Source organism: Pelophylax lessonae (assembly GCF_965119305.1).
Source record: "Pelophylax lessonae genome assembly, chromosome: 12".
Classification (NCBI taxonomy): domain Eukaryota; kingdom Metazoa; phylum Chordata; class Amphibia; order Anura; family Ranidae; genus Pelophylax; species Pelophylax lessonae.
The window spans coordinates 59,633,477-59,650,187 of NC_138779.1; the positions used below are offsets into that span (position 1 = coordinate 59,633,477).

The 16,711-nt window shown below is 41.5% G+C and overlaps 1 protein-coding gene across 1 annotated transcript in view; it reads right to left on the reverse strand.

Annotated features, from left to right (window-relative positions):
• Positions 1-16,711, reverse strand: part of IL18 (interleukin 18) — a gene marked incomplete at its 5' end in the record, with an annotated part of 77,818 nt that overhangs the window by 5,581 nt on the left and 55,526 nt on the right. Inside the window, 2 exons of the mRNA XM_082273965.1 lie at positions 12,711-12,844; positions 14,074-14,084. Coding sequence (XP_082130091.1) covers positions 12,711-12,844; positions 14,074-14,084 — 145 coding nt within the window. The remainder of the gene's footprint in view (positions 1-12,710; positions 12,845-14,073; positions 14,085-16,711) is intronic.

The window sequence follows — 16,711 nt, forward strand, 5'->3', positions numbered from 1 at the left end:
TATTGTAAAATAAAAAATTGTACAGAATAGATTACCATCATAGTCATATCAATTACATACAGTTCTGAACATTGCAGGCAGTATCGATGTTATGCAAGCTCCGATAGCCCCAAAACAGGGTACCGGGCATTAACCCAACATGTTTCGCGGGTTTCAACACTCCGCTTCTTCAGGGGTGTAAAATTGTACACTATATTGGTTGCCTTAGAGTTCCTGTGCAATAGAAATATATTATGAGAACATTGTAATCAACAGTTTTATGCAGAGGGGTTATTTGCATGCACAAACACATACAGGTCTAGGGTTCCCACCACCAAAACACATGCAGGGGTATCCACCCAGTGAACGCCTCACCCACGGATGTGGAGGGGGTCATTAGGGTAGCGTGATTTTAATAATAAAGGTTATGTGTGACATTGTCACAATACCTGTATGTGATAGTATCAGTATCTGGTAGGTCATAGAATGCCCATGAGGTTGTATGGCCAGACAAAGTGGCACTTCTTTCTGTTGAGCATAAAAATATTTATGTAATGCCGTGGCCAAGGGGGGGGGGGCTCTAGGCCTTTAAGGACACACAGCTCCATTAAGATTAAAGCTTACCAAACTTGAGTTGGAAGTATACAAGTGTATCTATAAATACATCATGATGTTCCAAGTAGTTCTTTTTTGGCTCCAAGTTTGCATATAAGCAATTATGGAGGGATGTATGGGTGTTCCGGATGAAGGCTCCCTTTAAGGAGGTAAGAGGCACTTGAATGCCTGTATAGTAAAAAACAGATTGTATATAGATTAGGAGAGCATGAATCTAGGCATATGCAAGTCTGTCATATCCAAAGAATGGCTCCCAGCGCTTACCTCGTGTCTGGTCTGCTAGTGTATACCCCGGCATCTGCAAGGGAATTGTTTGCCCGCCACCTTATGAACATCCCCTCAACCCGGCGCGTATGCGCACCTCCGGGCGGAAGTGACGACATCGCGTCGGGTCAGGTCTCTAACGGCGCTCGCCAATGCACAGGCGCGCGCCGTGCTGCGTAATCCACAACCGCAAGAGCAGCTGTACGCAGCCACATGATCAGACATGGGCGGGGACATGGCCCCATAAGTCTGTCAGTCCAGAGACCACACATCCGTTGGGAGTGCTGAGTGATATCGCCCCCCGCAGTTGGATAGTGGGAAGTAGAGGACAATGAATGTGCATACCAAAGCTCCAATGCGGAAATCAGATCCTGTATAGGTGGAAAATGATTCTTATGAATGTTAGAAAAATACAACAATATGACAATAATATATACATATATGAACATGAAACACCAATATTGAAGAAATATTTGCAAAAATACATGTATTCAAGGGTATATTGTAGGATGCTGAGATTGTTCCCAATCATAACAGCACCAACAGTAACTAGTACTAGGCATCACACAGAAAGATTTTTTTGTGTGGCCTGTCATATCAAATTATTACAACATAGTCTAAATTTTGGCTGCTGATCTGTAATAAAGAGTAAATATTAGCAAATCCAGGGAAAATAATAAAATGAGAATATAAAGAAGAGGGAAATAAACAAACATATATTGTAAAGTACAATATATGTAAGGTAAGATTGTTTAAAGTGATCCCTCGATTGAATATAAATCGAGGGAAGCTCTCATGGTCCAAATTTGTCCCATATACATGCAGATCGCGGCTGCAATAGGTGGCCCTATGGAACCCTCCACGGGGGTCCCGGATGGTACTATGCAGAGTACAAGTTGTGGTGATGTGCCACCTATTCAGCCAAGAAATGGTTTATAAGTAATCATTTCGTTGATACCTGGGGGTTGTGTAGCATTCAATGTTTCAATCCAATAGCATTCTTTTTGAAGAATGCGCTTGTCCCAATTACCTCCACGGGGATCCTGGGGAATAACTTCTAGGACAAAAAATGATACAACGGAATTATCAAATTTATGGTACAGATTAATGTGTCTAGTGACACTGGTTTGATAAGTGCCTCCCTCCGAATGATAGACATGGTCCCCAATTCTTTGTCCTAGTTTGCGAATTGTCTTGCCGACATAGTAAGAGCCACATCGACAAGTCATTAAATAAACCAGTCCCTGTGTATTGCAGTCAGCATATTGTTTAGATTTTAGCCATTGGCCATTGGGCAGGCGGATACCATTACCACTGTGGATCCAAGGGCATCTACTGCAGGATCCGCAGGGGTATGTGCCTTTTTTATTACCATAGTAAGGGCTCTGAGTTGTATAATGACTTTTAACAAGATTATCCCTGAGGGATGTGGCTCTTCTGAAGACTAAATCGGGTCTAGGTTTGACATATTTATTTAGCGTGTGATCCTGTGTGAGGATAGGCCAGTGTTTGCGCAGGACATCACGAAGAATTTCCTCATGTGCGGAAAATCTCGTGATGAACCTCACATTCTCTTGGTCATCCCTAGAGGCGGTTTTGTACAGAAGTTCAGATCTTGATTTTGCCTTTGCCCGGTTAAATGCTTTTCTCAAGAGACTTTTTGAATAACCTCTGGCCAATAGCCTAGATCTTAGATGATTGGCCTGAGTATGGAACTTTATGTCGGTTGCACAATTTCTACGAATTCTGAGGTATTGCGCATATGGTATGCTTTTTATCAGGGGGGCGGGATGGGCACTTGCTGCGCACAGTATGGTGTTGCCTGCGCTGGGTTTTCGGTACAGATCTGTGTCGATATGGCCATTGGGCAGCAGAGAGATATTGAGATCCAAAAAAGAAATTTGATGATGGCTGATGGTGTGTGTAAATTTTAAATTGAGATCATTGTTGTCCAATGCTAATAAAAATTTCTCTAAGTCCTCTCTGCTGCCTGTCCAGATCAGTAGTAAATCGTCAATAAATCTGTACCAAATGAGGACATGGGACAGCCATTGCTCCATGTCCTCATTGGAAAAAACCAGACGCTCCCAGCCACCAAGGTAAAGGTTGGCATAGGACGGCGCGCAGCAAGTGCCCATCGCGACCCCCTGTATTTGCAAATATATCTGTTCTAAAAAAGTAAAATAATTTCTAGTCAAAATAAATCTGAGTAATTCAAGGACGAAATCCATAAGGGGCCAGGTAGTATGGTCTTGTTCTTTTAAGAAGGATTCAGTCATCCGGATGCCCTGCTCGTGCGGGATACTCGAGTATAAAGCCTCGATATCAATGGCTACGAGCAGGGCATCCGGAGGAACTTGAATCTCTTCCAAATGTTTGAGAAGATCAGTGGTATCACGTATGTATGAAGGTAAACCGCATACGTGAGGAATGAGGAATGAGTCGACAAATTTGCTGGCATTCTCAGTTAGTGATTCGTTACCAGATATGATAGGTCTACCTGGGGGGGATGAGATGTCTTTATGAACTTTCGGTAACGTATAGAACGTAGGAGTTTTTGGAAACTTGACGTTTAAAAATCTGTACACGTCTTTGTCTATTAATCCGGCTGTATAAGCATTGTTACAAAGAGATTTAAATTCTTCAATAAATCCTTGAATGCGTGTGGATTGAATGGGACGATACCAATCAGGGTTTTCCAGGACCTTCATGCACATCTGTTCATATTGACAAGGTGACATGATCACGATGTTGCCACCTTTGTCTGATGGCTTTATCAGTATGTTTTTGTTTGCTTTTAACTGTTTTAATGCAGTTTCTTGTTCGTGTGTTAAGTTGCTAGTTACAGGTGGCCAAGAAGTAGATTTCAGGTCCTGGGAAACCCTTTGGACGAAAGTCCAGATGTGAGGATTAATGGTTAGATCAGGAAATTTTTCTGATTTAGGTTTGAAAGTTTTTTTAGGGATCAAGGTACCCTGTGTGTGGGGGGGTTTTTTAGTGGAGGTCGAGGCATCAAAGACAGAGACCACCTCTGTGTTGCCCTCCTCATACAGGAGAACCAAATCTTTGAGGGCTCTGCTTTCGGCCATGGTAAGATGTTTAGTTTGTTCCGCTATTTGTCGTTCAAATTGTTTTTGTTTCCTATCGGTATCGAATATGTATCTAAACGTAAGGTTTCTTGCAAAAAGGTGCAAGTCCTTAATAGTTTCTGGGGTGTCGATGGGTTTTGAAGGACAAAAGCCAAGGCCTAACCCTAGAACATCTTCTTGTGCCTTTGTGAGATTGAAGTCAGTTAGATTAATGATATTAAAATTTTTTTTGGTGTTGTCAGTATTTGAACAGGAAATTAATTTGTTTGTGGTTTTATATAGATATCCAGGTTGCCCTGTTTGGAAATCTTGGTGATTGGGGTGTGGGGTAGCACTAAAAAACCATCATCATTTTCAGTTTGAGTATTGGAGTTAAGGCCTTTTGAGAGGATTTTTTGAACAGTCGGTGTCAAGTTTGGCATTTGTGAGGGTGTGAGAAGTTGTGCATGAGTGTCTGGTTTTTTCTTGCTATTTTTGTTAGATTGGTTAGGTGAGGGGCCCATTCCTCCCCTTCCACGTTTTTGTGATTTAGTGCGATTGTGTGTGGCTGTGACACTGTGTCTTGAGCCCTGTGATAAATGTGATACAGAACTGGAAAGTGAGGAGTCAGACTCCATGTGTTCTTCTGTGTTCTCTGTGGTGTTACGTGTTGGGGGTCTACGTGACCGTGAGGGGTGATTCTTTGTGGTCCATCTGTAGGCATAGCCTTCTACAAAAGCCTGTTTATCTTTATTGTATTTTTGTTGTTTTTTGGTAAAAATTTCCTTGTTTAAAGCTTCCAACTTGTTTTTAACCTCTTGCCAACTAGTGACAAAGGTAGGTATATCAAATACATGTTCGAATTGAGTGTTCATGACTTCAATCTCCTTGTCCAGCACTACCATGTCTGATTTGTGCTGGGTCACCAGAGCCTTCATTAAATCTGTACTACATGTATTTAGAATGCCCTCCCATTCTTTTTTGAAACTTTCTGTGGGATCTCGTAAAGTTGGTAAATTATGTATCCTGAGTCCCTGGGGGCTGATATTATCATTAATATACTTTAAGAAAAACTCGGTGTGCCAGTACAAATGAGACTTCCGTTTTAGTAAACTGTGCATTTTTGTTAAATATACCTGTAAATCTTCCTCAGTTTTGGTTCGTACCCCACAATTGGACTGAATATCTGCCATAAAGCCCGTCCAGGCATTCCCCATTAGGTCCATGGCCGCATATACAGCCGTCAATCAGCAGTACTAGGAAAAGAGCGTTTGAACGTGAGAGATAAAGAATAGAAATATCAAAAGAAGTTAAATTATAATATCAAAATATGTAAACTTATGAAATAGAAAATCCCTAGAAAGCTCAAATTATAGATCAGCAGTCATTACAACCTTATCGATGTATAGTCACAAGGTAAATGAAACAAACATTCGGACAAACCGAAACAAAGAGAGCGCCCTCGGGTGTGTTATCCACCCAGATAGATTATATAGACAGATGTTTGTTTGTATAATAGTATTATGGTACCAACATCCCTGATAATAATGCAAAAAAACAAGGAGTTGAGTGAAAGCCCTGGTGTGAGGGTCGAACACAGACACCTTGTTTGAAGTGAGGAAAGTCTAGAAATAATGAAGAAAAGGAATGAAAATAGTGAAATTTGGCAGAAAAAGGGAGAATGGGGAAAAGTTGAAAGAAAAAGGGAAAGCAAGAGGGCTGAAAGAAAAATGGTGGAGGGGAAAGAAGGAAAAAGAGGGAGGGAGTGAAGGGAAAAGGGGAAATAGAAAAAAGGAAGGAAAGAGGAGGGAGGAGGGGGGGGAGGGAGGGAGGAGGGGGGGGCAAAAGAAGGAAAGGGGAGGAGAGGGAAAGAAAAGAAAGGCAGAGGGTTGGATGGAGAGGAAAAGGGGGAGATAGGAAGGAAAATTAGTAGAGGGCTAGTGGGATTTTAACGGTACTTGAATCAACGATGGAAAAACCACCATGTATAAAAATATATAAATTTTATTATTTCATTAAAAATTACATACAGAAAGAAGAGAAAAAGATTATTGTAAAATAAAAAATTGTACAGAATAGATTACCATCATAGTCATATCAATTACATACAGTTCTGAACATTGCAGGCAGTATCGATGTTATGCAAGCTCCGATAGCCCCAAAACAGGGTACCGGGCATTAACCCAACATGTTTCGCGGGTTTCAACACTCCGCTTCTTCAGGGGTGTAAAATTGTACACTATATTGGTTGCCTTAGAGTTCCTGTGCAATAGAAATATATTATGAGAACATTGTAATCAACAGTTTTATGCAGAGGGGTTATTTGCATGCACAAACACATACAGGTCTAGGGTTCCCACCACCAAAACACATGCAGGGGTATCCACCCAGTGAACGCCTCACCCACGGATGTGGAGGGGGTCATTAGGGTAGCGTGATTTTAATAATAAAGGTTATGTGTGACATTGTCACAATACCTGTATGTGATAGTATCAGTATCTGGTAGGTCATAGAATGCCCATGAGGTTGTATGGCCAGACAAAGTGGCACTTCTTTCTGTTGAGCATAAAAATATTTATGTAATGCCGTGGCCAAGGGGGGGGGGGCTCTAGGCCTTTAAGGACACACAGCTCCATTAAGATTAAAGCTTACCAAACTTGAGTTGGAAGTATACAAGTGTATCTATAAATACATCATGATGTTCCAAGTAGTTCTTTTTTGGCTCCAAGTTTGCATATAAGCAATTATGGAGGGATGTATGGGTGTTCCGGATGAAGGCTCCCTTTAAGGAGGTAAGAGGCACTTGAATGCCTGTATAGTAAAAAACAGATTGTATATAGATTAGGAGAGCATGAATCTAGGCATATGCAAGTCTGTCATATCCAAAGAATGGCTCCCAGCGCTTACCTCGTGTCTGGTCTGCTAGTGTATACCCCGGCATCTGCAAGGGAATTGTTTGCCCGCCACCTTATGAACATCCCCTCAACCCGGCGCGTATGCGCACCTCCGGGCGGAAGTGACGACATCGCGTCGGGTCAGGTCTCTAACGGCGCTCGCCAATGCACAGGCGCGCGCCGTGCTGCGTAATCCACAACCGCAAGAGCAGCTGTACGCAGCCACATGATCAGACATGGGCGGGGACATGGCCCCATAAGTCTGTCAGTCCAGAGACCACACATCCGTTGGGAGTGCTGAGTGATATCGCCCCCCGCAGTTGGATAGTGGGTAGTAGAGGACAATGAATGTGCAATCACCAAGATTTCCAAACAGGGCAACCTGGATATCTATATAAAACCACAAACAAATTAATTTCCTGTTCAAATACTGACAACACCAAAAAAAATTTTAATATCATTAATCTAACTGACTTCAATCTCACAAAGGCACAAGAAGATGTTCTAGGGTTAGGCCTTGGCTTTTGTCCTTCAAAACCCATCGACACCCCAGAAACTATTAAGGACTTGCACCTTTTTGCAAGAAACCTTACGTTTAGATACATATTCGATACCGATAGGAAACAAAAACAATTTGAACGACAAATAGCGGAACAAACTAAACATCTTACCATGGCCGAAAGCAGAGCCCTCAAAGATTTGGTTCTCCTGTATGAGGAGGGCAACACAGAGGTGGTCTCTGTCTTTGATGCCTCGACCTCCACTAAAAAACCCCCCCACACACAGGGTACCTTGATCCCTAAAAAAACTTTCAAACCTAAATCAGAAAAATTTCCTGATCTAACCATTAATCCTCACATCTGGACTTTCGTCCAAAGGGTTTCCCAGGACCTGAAATCTACTTCTTGGCCACCTGTAACTAGCAACTTAACACACGAACAAGAAACTGCATTAAAACAGTTAAAAGCAAACAAAAACATACTGATAAAGCCATCAGACAAAGGTGGCAACATCGTGATCATGTCACCTTGTCAATATGAACAGATGTGCATGAAGGTCCTGGAAAACCCTGATTGGTATCGTCCCATTCAATCCACACGCATTCAAGGATTTATTGAAGAATTTAAATCTCTTTGTAACAATGCTTATACAGCCGGATTAATAGACAAAGACGTGTACAGATTTTTAAACGTCAAGTTTCCAAAAACTCCTACGTTCTATACGTTACCGAAAGTTCATAAAGACATCTCATCCCCCCCAGGTAGACCTATCATATCTGGTAACGAATCACTAACTGAGAATGCCAGCAAATTTGTCGACTCATTCCTCATTCCTCACGTATGCGGTTTACCTTCATACATACGTGATACCACTGATCTTCTCAAACATTTGGAAGAGATTCAAGTTCCTCCGGATGCCCTGCTCGTAGCCATTGATATCGAGGCTTTATACTCGAGTATCCCGCACGAGCAGGGCATCCGGATGACTGAATCCTTCTTAAAAGAACAAGACCATACTACCTGGCCCCTTATGGATTTCGTCCTTGAATTACTCAGATTTATTTTGACTAGAAATTATTTTACTTTTTTAGAACAGATATATTTGCAAATACAGGGGGTCGCGATGGGCACTTGCTGCGCGCCGTCCTATGCCAACCTTTACCTTGGTGGCTGGGAGCGTCTGGTTTTTTCCAATGAGGACATGGAGCAATGGCTGTCCCATGTCCTCATTTGGTACAGATTTATTGACGATTTACTACTGATCTGGACAGGCAGCAGAGAGGACTTAGAGAAATTTTTATTAGCATTGGACAACAATGATCTCAATTTAAAATTTACACACACCATCAGCCATCATCAAATTTCTTTTTTGGATCTCAATATCTCTCTGCTGCCCAATGGCCATATCGACACAGATCTGTACCGAAAACCCAGCGCAGGCAACACCATACTGTGCGCAGCAAGTGCCCATCCCGCCCCCCTGATAAAAAGCATACCATATGCGCAATACCTCAGAATTCGTAGAAATTGTGCAACCGACATAAAGTTCCATACTCAGGCCAATCATCTAAGATCTAGGCTATTGGCCAGAGGTTATTCAAAAAGTCTCTTGAGAAAAGCATTTAACCGGGCAAAGGCAAAATCAAGATCTGAACTTCTGTACAAAACCGCCTCTAGGGATGACCAAGAGAATGTGAGGTTCATCACGAGATTTTCCGCACATGAGGAAATTCTTCGTGATGTCCTGCGCAAACACTGGCCTATCCTCACACAGGATCACACGCTAAATAAATATGTCAAACCTAGACCCGATTTAGTCTTCAGAAGAGCCACATCCCTCAGGGATAATCTTGTTAAAAGTCATTATACAACTCAGAGCCCTTACTATGGTAATAAAAAAGGCACATACCCCTGCGGATCCTGCAGTAGATGCCCTTGGATCCACAGTGGTAATGGTATCCGCCTGCCCAATGGCCAATGGCTAAAATCTAAACAATATGCTGACTGCAATACACAGGGACTGGTTTATTTAATGACTTGTCGATGTGGCTCTTACTATGTCGGCAAGACAATTCGCAAACTAGGACAAAGAATTGGGGACCATGTCTATCATTCGGAGGGAGGCACTTATCAAACCAGTGTCACTAGACACATTAATCTGTACCATAAATTTGATAATTCCGTTGTATCATTTTTTGTCCTAGAAGTTATTCCCCAGGATCCCCGTGGAGGTAATTGGGACAAGCGCATTCTTCAAAAAGAATGCTATTGGATTGAAACATTGAATGCTACACAACCCCCAGGTATCAACGAAATGATTACTTATAAACCATTTCTTGGCTGAATAGGTGGCACATCACCACATCTTGTACTCTGCATAGTACCATCCGGGACCCCCGTGGAGGGTTCCATAGGGCCACCTATTGCAGCCGCGATCTGCATGTATATGGGACAAATTTGGACCATGAGAGCTTCCCTCGATTTATATTCAATCGAGGGATCACTTTAAACAATCTTACCTTACATATATTGTACTTTACAATATATGTTTGTTTATTTCCCTCTTCTTTATATTCTCATTTTATTATTTTCCCTGGATTTGCTAATATTTACTCTTTATTACAGATCAGCAGCCAAAATTTAGACTATGTTGTAATAATTTGATATGACAGGCCACACAAAAAAATCTTTCTGTGTGATGCCTAGTACTAGTTACTGTTGGTGCTGTTATGATTGGGAACAATCTCAGCATCCTACAATATACCCTTGAATACATGTATTTTTGCAAATATTTCTTCAATATTGGTGTTTCATGTTCATATATGTATATATTATTGTCATATTGTTGTATTTTTCTAACATTCATAAGAATCATTTTCCACCTATACAGGATCTGATTTCCGCATTGGAGCTTTGGTATGCACATTCATTGTCCTCTACTTCCCACTATCCAACTGCGGGGGGCGATATCACTCAGCACTCCCAACGGATGTGTGGTCTCTGGACTGACAGACTTATGGGGCCATGTCCCCGCCCATGTCTGATCATGTGGCTGCGTACAGCTGCTCTTGCGGTTGTGGATTACGCAGCACGGCGCGCGCCTGTGCATTGGCGAGCGCCGTTAGAGACCTGACCCGACGCGATGTCGTCACTTCCGCCCGGAGGTGCGCATACGCGCCGGGTTGAGGGGATGTTCATAAGGTGGCGGGCAAACAATTCCCTTGCAGATGCCGGGGTATACACTAGCAGACCAGACACGAGGTAAGCGCTGGGAGCCATTCTTTGGATATGACAGACTTGCATATGCCTAGATTCATGCTCTCCTAATCTATATACAATCTGTTTTTTACTATACAGGCATTCAAGTGCCTCTTACCTCCTTAAAGGGAGCCTTCATCCGGAACACCCATACATCCCTCCATAATTGCTTATATGCAAACTTGGAGCCAAAAAAGAACTACTTGGAACATCATGATGTATTTATAGATACACTTGTATACTTCCAACTCAAGTTTGGTAAACTTTAATCTTAATGGAGCTGTGTGTCCTTAAAGGCCTAGAGCCCCCCCCCCCTTGGCCACGGCATTACATAAATATTTTTATGCTCAACAGAAAGAAGTGCCACTTTGTCTGGCCATACAACCTCATGGGCATTCTATGACCTACCAGATACTGATACTATCACATACAGGTATTGTGACAATGTCACACATAACCTTTATTATTAAAATCACGCTACCCTAATGACCCCCTCCACATCCGTGGGTGAGGCGTTCACTGGGTGGATACCCCTGCATGTGTTTTGGTGGTGGGAACCCTAGACCTGTATGTGTTTGTGCATGCAAATAACCCCTCTGCATAAAACTGTTGATTACAATGTTCTCATAATATATTTCTATTGCACAGGAACTCTAAGGCAACCAATATAGTGTACAATTTTACACCCCTGAAGAAGCGGAGTGTTGAAACCCGCGAAACATGTTGGGTTAATGCCCGGTACCCTGTTTTGGGGCTATCGGAGCTTGCATAACATCGATACTGCCTGCAATGTTCAGAACTGTATGTAATTGATATGACTATGATGGTAATCTATTCTGTACAATTTTTTATTTTACAATAATCTTTTTCTCTTCTTTCTGTATGTAATTTTTAATGGAATAATAAAATTTATATATTTTTATACATGGTGGTTTTTCCATCGTTGATTCAAGTACCGTTAAAATCCCACTAGCCCTCTACTAATTTTCCTTCCTATCTCCCCCTTTTCCTCTCCATCCAACCCTCTGCCTTTCTTTTCTTTCCCTCTCCTCCCCTTTCCTTCTTTTGCCCCCCCCTCCTCCCTCCCTCCCCCCCCTCCTCCCTCCTCTTTCCTTCCTTTTTTCTATTTCCCCTTTTCCCTTCACTCCCTCCCTCTTTTTCCTTCTTTCCCCTCCACCATTTTTCTTTCAGCCCTCTTGCTTTCCCTTTTTCTTTCAACTTTTCCCCATTCTCCCTTTTTCTGCCAAATTTCACTATTTTCATTCCTTTTCTTCATTATTTCTAGACTTTCCTCACTTCAAACAAGGTGTCTGTGTTCGACCCTCACACCAGGGCTTTCACTCAACTCCTTGTTTTTTTTGCAACACTAACAAGTTATATGACACGGGAAGCGAAAATGGCTAAATGGGCCCAATTTAGGCATTTTCACCTAGGGGTGTACTCACTTTTGTTGCCAGCGGTTTAGACATTAATGGCTGTGTGTTGAGTTATTTTGAGGGGACAGCAAATTTATACTGTTATACAAGCTGTACACTCACTACTTTACATTGTAGCAAAGTGTCATTTCTTCAGTGTTGTCACATGAAAAGATATAAAAATATATTTTAAAAAAGGTGAGGGGTGTACTTACTTTTGTGAGATACTGTATATACATTCTGAAAGTACAGACCCTGAAAAATCAAATAATGGCAGTTGCAATTTTTAGGTAAAATGATATTAATGTACGTTTATCAAACCCATATTTTCTGTAAAGTTAGTGTACACAGTGCAGAAAAAACTCCTTTAAGGTTTGACATGTTTATATCTATTTAATTGATGAAACCCCATCTTGTATATTTTACATAAAACGGGTATTTTATTATTATTTTTGTGTGCACCAAGATTGATTTTTATTGTATTAAACATGCGTTTAATAAACAGCCGTGCAAATATCATGCAACAAAAAAAATTGTAACAGCCACCATTTTATTCTCCAGGGTCTCTGCTTTTAGAAAATATATAATTGTTGGTAAATTTTAAGGAAATTATTAGCAAATAATTTGACCATGTTAAAAAAAAAATAAAAAATTGCTGGTTAAACACTGGCTTTGTATCAGGCCTTGCACACATTCAAACATATGGTTTTGTCTTACCCTAAAGTTAATCTCCTTTCCTGATGTGCAATACAAATGGTATTTTTCCTCGTGAACGGAGACAGTAAATACCACAGGAAGCCATTGTGATGTATCTGTTGTTCTGTACTTTTCAAGTGCAAAGGTTTTTTGATCTGGCAAAAAAAAAAAAAAATAAACTGTGAACATAAAGCATGCAGCAGTAGTTCTTCCATTATGTTATCTTTGATTTATTTAAATAAATATATGTTTGTTCTTATTTGCTATCTTTTGGTTTGTTAAATTTACAATTAAAAGTGATTTATTATATCTGTTTGATTAGGGCAAAAAAAATATCTGCTGATCTTGAAAAAGCTCAGAGCTGTATCATTGTCTTGTGCTTTTTTGTTATCTTAAGGAGTTTAATTAACCTGTCTAATTCGTATCTTAGGACTATAGATCAAACAGTCTCAAAGTTGTGGAGAATAGAGCAGGAAGAGGGTTTGAGTAGTTTAGCAAAATACATTGGGCAGGGCTGACACCGCAAAAATCTTGTGTGATGTTAGAGTACAACAGGAGCTGAGTGCATTTCTGGCAGATCATTTTCTTTTTCCTTAGACAAATACTTTAGGCTCCGTTCACGTGTCAGCGTATGGATCTGGAGATTATTGCAAATCGCGGGACGCCTGTGCGTTGCCCGTTGATTTGCAATAGCCCCCCAAACGCTGAGCGATGTTGCCGCGATTTCCGCCTGCCGAATCGCGGTAACATCGCGCAAAAAACAATTGCGGGACGCATTACGCCCAAAAAAGTACAAGAGCTTCTTTGGAGCGTATTGCGTCCCGCGATTTGCAATAATCTCCGGATCGCAGGCGGAACCGCGGCGGTTCTGCCCACAATCCATACGCTGACATGTGAACGGAGCCTAAGACAGAAAAGAGAAGATTTAGGTCCCCTATTAGGTTTACATTGGAGTCTGTTACTCGATGGAAAGACTTCCACAGTTGCAATTCATATAAACAAAAAGCCACTAAATTGCAATTAATATATAAACAATTATCAATACAAACTGATATTTAAATGTTTATCAGCATTGGTGAAAATTAAAATAAAATGTTTGTGCTTTTAAAAAATTATTTTTCAATCACCCGGAATGTCAGGCATTTTGCCACGTCGACAGTTATTTGAACTGGCTGCCGACACTTGGCATTTTGGGATCGCTGCAGAATCACTGCGATTCTGCCCACAATCTCAAAACGCACTACAATCGCAAAACGCAGGTTCAGGTGCCATTATTTTCAAAGGGACCTAAAACGCGGTGTGGTTTTGCCACAATTGTCACGTGGCAAATTGCATTGCGTGAACCTTGGTTCACCCTGATGTGATGTGGGAAAAGCAGCGATACCTGTGCGTTTCCTGCACCGCATAGAAATTGCACTGTGTTCATGTAATCTGCTGTGGGTGTCAAGCAAAAGTTAACGACACCCCAAAAGCATCTCACATGAATATGAACACCCATGTGATCCGACTCCAGCGCGAACAAAAAAAGAAAAAGCTGCCTGAGCCTTTTTCATGCGGATGCGGTGCGATTTGAGCCATTCAAAATGAATGGGCTTAAAGCGCATTGCACAAAATCACAGCGCATGTGATTAGCACAGGAGTTGCAAATCACTTGCGATGTGACAGTGTGAACGGGGGCTGAAGCTTGTTGCCAAAAAAGGAGCAGGGGGCTTCTTTTCGGCCACAAGCTTCACGCAATGCAATTTGCTGTGACTTCACGTGACAATCGCAGAAACACCACGCCACATTTTGCAGTAGGTGCCTTTAAAAATAATGGCACCTGAACCTGCGCTTTGAGATGGCGGCAGAACCGCAGAGATTCTGCTATGATCCCAAAACTCCAAATGTGAATGAAATCTCAGCCCTTTATACCCGTAGCAGTATTTCTTTATTGGTTTTTGGGGGAGGGTATCATTCAGATATCCCCACTTAAGGCCCAGGATGTCAAATGATGTCCAGCGGTAAGGAAATGTTTGAATATATTTTTTTTTCTTTATTATTTATTTTATTTTTACACTGTTGCTTTGCATTTTTTTTTTCTTTATCACTTTTATTGCTCTCACAAGCAATGTAAACATCCTTTGTGACAGCAATAGGCACGTGACAGGTACTCTTTATGGAGGGATCTGGGGTCTAAAGGACCCCAGATCTCTCCTGTGCCCCTGGAAGAATTCTAAACTCCAAGATTGGTGTTTTCGAATACTTTTAATTAGTAAAAAATGGTGCAGAAATTATGTCTTGTTATTGCTTCTGGGTTACCATCAGGAACAGCAGATCAAAGCTGACCCTGGCCAGCTGGCTGATGTGCCAGATAGTCGCTCAGGTCTGCTGAGGGACTGGAGAGCCAAAGAGAGCCTCGGAAGGCTGCGGGGGGGGGGGTGGGGGGGGGGGGAATCCACTCCCACTGCGTGTTGTTAGCCACTCTGATTGCTATTACAAGAGATTGAATCGCCAGCTCTAAAAAACAGTATAACCACCAAATGTCCAGCGATGTACAGGTATGTCACTGATTGTTAAGTGGTTAAAGGGGCCATTAAAGCAGCAATAAACTGCAGGCAGTAAGCCAGAATTGCATTTGAACATCCAGCTAAAGCCGGCAATAGATGGTGCGATTTTCTTTTGCAGGAAACGAAATCGCTTGACTTCCCCATCACCACTGACTGAGGAATCACTCCCGCAGTGTTATTGTATTCTCCAGGCGGGGGGGGGGGGGGGGGCGGGTTTAATCAGCCTGCCGATACATGGTTCAAATCTCGGCTGGACCCTGCTAAACCGGCCAAGATTCAAAACCATCTATGGCCAGCTTTACATTACAAAGCATTCTCAGCTGTGCAGGAGCTAAATAATCACTGACCTCACAGACCGGGACACAAGATTCCCATCACTGTACAAGCCTGTATGATGTCCTGTGCTGAGTACTGTGCCAGCCAATAAAAGAGATTGTGTAAAGCAGAGTGGCTGTCAGTCAAGGGTCTGATCCAACCACCAATGCCTTTGGGTGGATGAGACCCTTGATCAACAGTTCCAATCCTCTTTGCAAAGCCCAAGGGGGAGGGCCTGAAGAAAATTGGGTGATGTCACTGGACATGTGACCCACTCAAGCTTAGTCCTGCCCCCAGGAGAAGGAATAAAAAAGGTCATGTGACTGCCACTTTACAAGAGAAAAAAGGTATCTAAAACTGGCGTAATAAAGAATTTTATTGTAAATCAGTGATTTCTAGTGTGCCCTATCATTTTTTTTTTTTTTTAATTTAAAGCATTTTTATTATTTTTTTTCTTTAAGGATACAGTACATTTCATTTTTCAGATGTTTCTTAAAACAGGAAAATATCACGTTCAATACAATTCAATGTAATCCAATTCCAATCGTGAAAAATAAAATTAAACACAACAAGTGTAAAACAATCCATGAAAAGTGATCTCACAAACTCCAAACTTAAAGTAAGAAGTGAAAGAAAAAAAAAAAAAGGGAAAGAGGGGATAATTCCCCAATATACTTTGATAATAAAGGAAAAAAAAGTGTAAATATTTTTAGTGATATGTGTCATATATGGCTAAAATTGTGAAATCTTTTGGTGTATAATTTTAGATCCATTATATTTGTGAAGTGAAAAAAAAAAAAAACCCCAAGGAGAAATTTTTTCCTGTTTTTTCCAAGAAAAAAAAAAAAAGAAAAGACAAAATCTGAACCAAATAGAGCTGTTGTTGTCATGGCAATCACAAGTTTCATTTAACTTTATAGAGGAATAAAAAATAAGGCCCCGTTCACACTGGGGCCATCCGACTTCCCTCGAATGGGGACAATGCTCGCGGGGAATAGCCCTGCCTTTGAAGATGTAGAAGAAAATGTCGGATTTGTAGAATACTTAAAGGATCTAGATTCAACCCTGGCCATGCCTTAATCTCCAAATGGGATGGCGGGTCTTTCTCTGTCCAAACATCCATGAGACGCACCCTCCCCACCTGAGCCAAAGCAGTCACCC